Source organism: Coccinella septempunctata, chromosome 8, assembly GCF_907165205.1.
Source record: "Coccinella septempunctata chromosome 8, icCocSept1.1, whole genome shotgun sequence".
In the NCBI taxonomy this organism is placed as follows: Eukaryota; Metazoa; Arthropoda; class Insecta; order Coleoptera; family Coccinellidae; genus Coccinella; species Coccinella septempunctata.
The window spans coordinates 32,148,864-32,156,967 of NC_058196.1; the positions used below are offsets into that span (position 1 = coordinate 32,148,864).

Genomic DNA, 8,104 nt, shown 5'->3' on the forward strand with positions numbered 1-8,104 from the left:
AAACTAACCTTCAAAAAATGTTGAGGAAAAGTTTCATCTTTAAATATATTCTATAGGGCCCCCTCATCAAAAGCCGCCCCAGGCCCCGAACTATGTCGGTACGCCACTGCGTATAATGCGCTGTTTTCGAGTAATTTGATGTTCAAAATGAAAAATATCTGTGAAATTTGAAAAATTGGGTACTTTGGCTGAATACAACTCTGTTCAAAAGATCCACAGGTGTGTAGTGTCACAGATTAGCTAGTTATTCTGAAGGTAATTCTGTTTTTCCAGGGGTGGCACAGCTCATTATGGAAACTATATCTTTTATCAGGGCCGAATCGGAAAAAATGTTATGGGGAAAAAAGTGTTTTTTTCTACCTCAGGAAACTACTGTTAAAATATTTGTACACGAGTCAAAAACTAACCCGAATCCGAATTTTTTGAGGTGGTTAAGCCCTTCCAAAACATCCTGTCTTCTCCCTTTTTTAATAATTCTATTCTGTCCTAAGGAATGAAGAGGATAGGGAGTATCTAATGAACCAAACAGTTGACTCTTCAAACGTCAATTGCACTCTAGAGAGCCTTAGAAAGTGACCTCGAAAATTAAAAACTAAAAAATTCAATTTTCTCGAATAAAGCTCAGGAGATCTAAAAGTTTGCTATATGAAAATAGAGGTTTATCAACGCCCTGAATCGATTGTGACTAAAATTGAAAGCTTATCTCCTTTCATTTAGATTTTCAATGCGGAATTAGCATTTTTCGATCTGTTTAAAAAGTTTTGGGCATGAAAATAAATGTTTTCATATAATTTTGAAAATATCAAATAATTTCAGAGAATAAACTGACATATTATTTGTATGAAAAGAAATCTTCCTTATTCACATATTCTTTCTCTTTTTCCAACTAAAAATTTGATCTAAAAAACATTTTTCAATAGTAATTATTGAGCTTCTCCTTTTCTAACTAGAGTATCTCACAATTTTTAACGTATTTTCTTTTTTTTTAAATTTTTTTTTGGTTTAGGAACTGAATGAAAAACTGCAAAAAATAGTAAAAATATGTATATATTTACAAGATTCATAAAAATTACACCTCTACGAAAACCATCCAGCCTTTATAATTACAATATAATTTTTGTACTTCTAAGTATAATTGGAAGGTGAGTAAATATTGAGAAAATCGAATTACACAACCTCCTTCACCTAATTCACCTTCCTTTTCATTTTATGTTGAGCGAACATATAAACAGAGACTAAAGTTAACAATAAATAAGAAAAATCCCCATTTCTGTATACATATATAGAAATATAATACCGTAGGCATCATGAATTTTAGTCTTATCATGGTATTTTCAAAAATTAACAATTAAAGTTGACAAATCCAACCTTCTGCGGAAAATCAGAGAGACAAACACACTATCAGATATCCGGAATGTTTTAAAATAATAAGATGGAAAAATTACAAATTCTTTTTCGCGAAAATCTGATACAATCCAAGAACCGAAGATAAAGTACCGACCAAACCTACTTGCCACGTCTTCAAACTAGACGACCAAAGAAATCCCTTCGGTAATGTGCTCACTGCGTGCACAATATCCAGGGAGAGTCTCACGCAAGTGATCATTTGGAATTTCTCCTTGGCCTGCAGTTTCTGAAGAAATACACTGAAAAAAAGTTAATTTTTTCATATTTGAAGTAACACTGAATGAATGAATGGATCTGCAGAAAGAAATATCGACAAAAAATTGTTACCACTTACTTAGTTTGTGGCTCATTTTGACTTTTCAAATCTTCAATCATTCTTCTTGTCTGATATAAACTTCTTATCGTTCTGAAATGCAAATTATCCACGTGAATAGGTCCAATACCTTGTTAATCCATTCTCACCTTATTAAAGTCAAATAAACAGAGGCCAACCAACATGCCGAAGTGAGGGTACCGCATTTAGTTCGATCCACACCACTCACTAGTCCGTACTCAGCGAGCCACCCTAATTTTTCGATAACCAAGTATGACATATCAATCGTATTGGTGGTCACTCCCAGTGTAGCCATAACAGCATTATTTTCCTAAAAGAACATCAACCTCGAATAACAAGTCAACGGGATGAAGAAACCCTTATACCAACCTCTTTTCCAAGACCATATTGAAGGGAACTCTTCAATAACGGTATGTCATCCATAAGTCTGAGAGTTGTTCTTGTAGCAGACAGATGTTTGCTCACAGCCATCAGTTTACTTTCCAAATCTTTGTCACTAGTAAGTCCTGCCACTAATCGGGCTGTATAACACAGGGTTCTTATAACCTGAGAAAAAAAAATTCCAGTACAAATATTCAAAATTCCACAGCTACCCCACCTTATCTCTGCCCTTGTACGTGTCCAGCACCGAACAAATTTCATCCATGGTTTTCGAAGAAATCATCTTTTCAGCTCAAAGTGGTTAAGGTAATCAACAACTAGCTGCCAAATTCACATAGTCAACCTATTGCTGGTTATCTGTAGCCCTCAATGCAACGAAAACTGATAAGTGTTACCCATTGTTCTTCATGTTTTATGAACTGGATAATGTTTAAAAATTATCGTGAATAATTTCAACTTTCAAAGTTCGAGGTTAACTTGTGCTGTCATAATCAGCTGCGAATCATAGGACAGGAAACTTTCATTTGACGATAAGTGGGCTTTATGGTGTTACTCCTAGATGGCACTGCTAGCGGAAATATTCGAAAAAGATCTCTCTATTCCAATTTTTTTACACTTTAAGGACAAAAAGATAACAGAGTATAATCTTTTTCATTTTTCTTATCTTTTTAAGTAGCATTATAATTCACTTGGGAGACTTTCTGAATTAAAACACCATATTTAAAATGAGGATAATGAAATAAGCAATTTTTGAATGGGGATCATATTCTCTACCTATTCAAATAAAATATGATTCAGAAAGTTATCATGTTACACAAAGACCTGCTAGTCGAAAACAAGAATGCCAAACATATACTGATAAAGAGTAATGCTGTTATATGGAATTATTATCAGTAACAAATATTTTGTTTGTTATTGAATAATAACATTCGCAGCAATTTAGAAACTGAGAATTTCTTTGTTTGGTATTTTCTAATAGTGGAGGATTTATATTGTATATTTTTGAACTACAAAACTCTCTATTCTCTTTTAGATGTCAGATTGAATTCCCGACAAGTTTGTGTTGTTCATACAACTGGATATTATCTCCAGACAAGTCAAATAATTCATTCTCGTGCACCTATATCAAAAAATGACTAATCCTGGTTCAACAAGAGCACAATTCCATTATCTAGCTCTGGTAATTATTACTCCCATTGAAGCCTAAATTGGAGATGACGAGGATTCAAGTACGCTAATTTAGGTTGCTTTCTATTGGTCTAAATAGGGAATTCTAGTTTTTCTGGATCAGGTTGAAAAGGAGTTATCGTAAGTTGTTTATCTTATTTATCGGGTATTGTGAACGCAGTGGCGTTCGTCGTGGAAGCTTTTTGTTCATTTTTAAAGGAAATTCGATGTGATTTTGAACATATTTCAAATGGGCAGACTGGTTCTTCCAATATGCCGTTCAATCTTTCTTGTGAAATTATTCAAATGAGCCGGTTTTTGGATCGGACCATCTCTCGGATCCTTTGACGCCTTCAACTACCTGTGGGGGTCGCCTTGGTAACTGTGAGATTTGAGACAGCATGAATCAACGCTTTCTTGATTAATCGCATTAATCATCACTGGAGAATGTCTGAGCAGGGCAGACCTGAGACGGATCTGGTCAGCGAGAATCGGAAATTATGAATATTATCCATAAATGATTATAATCAAGTTTAAATCGACAATTTCGTGAGCAAGAAGATGTGGTACTAATTTCACTGGTTTTGAAGTGACATGAATTGCACTCCAGAGAGCCCTTCGAAGTCAACTCGAAAATGAAAAGTGAAAAAACAAAAAAAATATTTTCTCCTAAACAGGGCCAGATATTTGAAATTTTGGTATGGAAATATAGGTTTTCGAATACGCTGAATCTATTGAGAGCAATTTCAGAAGCCTGTCTCCCTTCGTTTAGATTTTCATCTTGGAAATGGCGTTTTTCGAAAATTGCAATTTTCAATCTGCGATATCTCCTGGTATATTCGTCTGATCCAATTGGGATTTCCGGTTATATGATCAGCGTTGCCTAGGCTTTCACCCTAGCACAAAAACTCGATTTCGAAAATCTCGATTTTTTTGGTCAAAAATGAGCAAGGGGTTAGACCCCCCTAAAATCACCTATTTGCTACTCTGTCTAAAAATCAGGATGTTCTATTACTGTCCTCGGATATGGAGTGCATAGAATTTGTTTTGAAGATTCTAGAAAACCAAACAGTCGATGATTCAATAGAGAATTGCACTCCAGAGAGCTCTTCGAAGTCAACTCGAAAATGAAAAGTGGAAAAACAAAAAAAATTATTTTCTCGTAAACAAGGCCAGATATTTGAAATTTTGGTATGGAAATATAGGTTTTAGAACACGATGAATCTATTGAGAGCAATTTCGAGAGCTTATCTCCTTTCGTTCAGATTTTCATCTTGAAAATGGCATTTTTTCGAAAATTGCAATTTTCAATCTGCGATATCTCCTGTTATATTCGACTGATCCAATTGGGATTTCCGGTTATATGATCAGCGTTGCCTAGGCTTTCACCCTAGCACAAAAACTCGATTTCGAAAATCTCGATTTTTTTGGTCAAAAATGAGCAAGAGGATAGACCCCCCTAAAACGACCTATTTGCTACTCTGTCTAAAAATCAGGATGTTCTATTACTGTCCTCGGATATGGAGTGCATAGAATTTGTTTTGGAGATTCTAGAAAACCAAACAGTTGATGATTCAATAGAGAATTGCACTCCATAGAGCTCTTCGAAGTCAACTCGAAAATGAAAAGTGAAAAAACAAAAAAAATTATTTTCTCCTAAACTGGGCCCGATATTTGAAATTTTGGTATGGAAATATAGGTTTTAGAACACGATGAATCTATTGATAGCAATTTCGAGAGCATATCTCCTTTCGTTTAGATTATCATCTTGGAAATGGCATTTTTTCGAAAATTGGAAGTTTCAATCTGCGATATCTCCTGGTATATTCGTCTGATCCAATTGGGATTTCCGGTTATATAATCAGCGTTGCCTAGGCTTCCACCCTAGCACAAAAACTCGATTTCGAAAATCTCGATTTTTTTGGTCAAAAATGAGCAAGGGGTTAGACCCCCCTAAAATCACCTATTTGCTACTCTGTCTAAAAATCAGGATGTTCTATTACTATCCTCGGATATGGAGTGCATAGAATTTGTTTTGGAGATTCTAGAAAACCAAACAGTTGATGATTCAATAGAGAATTGCACTCCAGAGAGCTCTTCGAAGTCAACTCGAAAATGAAAAGTGAAAAAACAAAAAAAATTATTTTCTCCTAAACAGGGCCAGATATTTGAAATTTTGCTATGGAAATATAGGTTTTCGAACACGCTGAATCCATTGCGAGCAATTTCGAAAGCCTCTCTCCCTTCGTTTAGTTTTTCATCTTGGAAATGGCATTTTTCAAAAATTGCAATTTTCAATCTGCGATATCTCCTGTTATATTCGACTGATCCAATTGGGATTTCCGGTTATATGATCAGCGTTGCCTAGGCTTTCACCCTAGCACAAAAACTCGATTTCGAAAATCTCGATTTTTTTGGTAAAAAATGAGCAAGGGGTTAGACCCCTCTAAAATGACCTATTTGCCACTCTGTCTAAAAATCAGGATGTTCTATTACTGTCCTCGGATATGGAGTGCATAGAATTTGTTTTGAAGATTCTAGAAAACCAAACAGTTGATGTTTCAATAGAGAATTGCACTCCAGAGAGTTCTTCGAAGTCAACACGAAAATGAAAAGAGGAAAAACAAAAAAAATTATTTTCTCCCAAACAGGGCCAGATATTTGAAATTTTGGTATGAAAATATAGGTTTTCGAACACGCTAAATTATCTACACGACTCATCTAACGTCTGTCTCTCTGTCACTTACAGCTTCCTACCTCTACTACCCATTATACCCTTCAACTTGTTGAGTCCCAAGAAATTCTAGTTTGGCACGTAGCTCATTGTCGAACCTGTCTCTAAAATAAATCATTTAGACCCTTCTCTACCAGGTAGAATTACCAAATATACCATTGTTTAAAGGACAAATGGCTCAATTAGATCCAAAATTGTTTTGGGTGTTTTTTTTCGAAACAAAGTTTCAACGTTATATTTCCGTAGAATTTCTGAATCGTTGCTACGTGTTTAAAACGTGAGAAGGTAACGTTACTTTAAAATTAGGATGAAACGTGTTCCTAACGATATTTTGCCGTTTCTCAACGGTGAATATTAGTAGGGTTTTTTGAGAAATGGGACGTTTTTTCCATGTATTTGTGTTCCTGGAATATGGACACCCTATTTTTCATATTTAACATTTATTCCTATCCCATTTGTGTGTTTTACAAGTCCGTAGAGATTCCTGTTTTTACACTTGTCTTTTTGTGTTCGTATTTTGAAAATGACGAACCCCAAGGATTTCTTGCAAAATCCCACGCCACACAATAGAGACAGGAATGTCTAGTGTGAGGTTGTAGCACCCGAAGAGAGAGTTATTGGGTATGCACAGTGCGGCCGTATCCCAGGTATGCCGACGGTGATGGTGCGGCAAGAGAATTCATGGTGTACAGTTGATTTCTGGGAAGGTTTTTTTTTTCTTGTGGGGGAATACGAGTCGTTCAATGGCAACCCGCGTTACGTACGAAACACGGAGAGTTTCGAGCGGCAGAAGTTACGGAGCAGGTTTTGAACTTCGGTTCGACAGTGGCGGCTCGTCAGAGGGTGAATCTATGCCAGTATTTTACTTGAAGAAAGGATTGATGGTGAAAATGCCGTTGGATTGAAGAAAGTACTCCAATTGAGAATAATTCATTGCAGGAACAGTCGAAAATGATATAAATATTCTTCATTTACCGCCTTTTTTAATTGTTTCATCTACACTTTCTATTTTGATTTCAGTATATTGATTTTTTCCTAATTCAATCTATTCTTGTCGTATTCCCGGTTAAAAAATACCTATAGGAAGTTTTTATCGTTTTAAGATTTTTCGAAAATGAAGAAGATATGGCACATTTTCGAAATCAATACCAAAATTTGGTTATATCTGCAAGATAAATGAAGATATCGTGAAGCGGTTTCCACTCTGTGGAATCGGTGAAAATTCGATCGATTTAGACAGCATTTTTAACGAAACCACGATTTCTGTACGAAATTAAAATTTGAATATCTCGAGAACGAATGGATTGAATGACAAAAAATACGTATACTGAATTCAGAACAGGAAGACCTTTCAAATGGGGTATAACTAACCCCTTCGTCCCCATTCAAAATATAGGGGTTGGGGTTGTAATTCTGAGGGTTGAAGCGATACGGTTCTGAATTTGATCTTAGAAGTTGCACTTTTGGAATCAAAAACCGTCTCATTCGAGGGTTTTTATATTAATCAGTTCTGCCAACCTACAGAGCCCTTGTTTCGTTTGAAAGACCCACACTTTTTTCGATAAGGAATCACACTTTAAATTGATTTGCAATTATTCACCCTGTATATTGTCGAAACGTCCCGACAGAATCCTGCTTCTTTAATCCATAATTGTCAAATTTCGGAGACCTCCGCACCACCCTTCAACAATGATCACGTGTTCGCCATCAGACACACTTGATCTGCTGAGGAACGGTATGCTGATTGCGAGTTTTTGTTGTAGGACCACCCTGTACATGCTAATACCGCGTGAATTTCGATAAAGAGTCGATTTTGTTTATTCAATCAATTAATTTCGCTGCAGGGTGATATAACGTAACCAGCGATGTTTTTTCTGCTTTTCAACGCTGAAGGTACCTTGTTTCATCATAAACCATAGGAGAAACAGCTATTATTCGTCAAAAATTGGGAAAAAATGGAGTAAACTCGATGAAACCCAAATCAACCCAATTTTACTCGTTTTGGCCCGACGCCGGTCTACGCCTATGCTAAATAGGAGTAGGGATGCCCTTTTCAACCTATTCGCTATCGGGCTCGGGCC

At 36.0% G+C, this 8,104-nt stretch overlaps 1 protein-coding gene across 1 annotated transcript; it reads right to left on the reverse strand.

Annotated features, from left to right (window-relative positions):
- Positions 1-1,178: 1,178 nt before the first annotated feature.
- On the reverse strand, positions 1,179-2,618 carry LOC123318710 (peroxisomal membrane protein 11C). The gene is made up of 5 exons (XM_044905411.1): positions 2,340-2,618; positions 2,111-2,287; positions 1,870-2,051; positions 1,742-1,813; positions 1,179-1,646 (listed from the first exon to the last, which is right to left on the reverse strand). The coding sequence occupies exons 1-5, from the start codon at positions 2,403-2,405 to the stop codon at positions 1,442-1,444; spliced, it is 702 nt and encodes a 233-aa protein (XP_044761346.1). The 5' UTR covers positions 2,406-2,618; the 3' UTR covers positions 1,179-1,441.
- Between the last annotated feature and the right edge of the window lie 5,486 nt (positions 2,619-8,104).

What these genes read in the sequence shown, in the direction of transcription:
- LOC123318710 (XM_044905411.1), bottom strand. Translation starts at nt 2,405, where the DNA reads ATGATTTCTTCGAAAACCATGGATGAAATTTGTTCGGTGCTGGACACG. An exon ending in AATATGGTCTTGGAAAAGAG is followed by an intron (nt 2,052 to 2,110) that starts GTTGGTATAAGG and finishes ATGTTCTTTTAG; the next exon opens with GAAAATAATGCTGTTATGGC. An exon ending in GTTTATTTGACTTTAATAAG is followed by an intron (nt 1,814 to 1,869) that starts GTGAGAATGGAT and finishes TTTGCATTTCAG; the next exon opens with AACGATAAGAAGTTTATATC.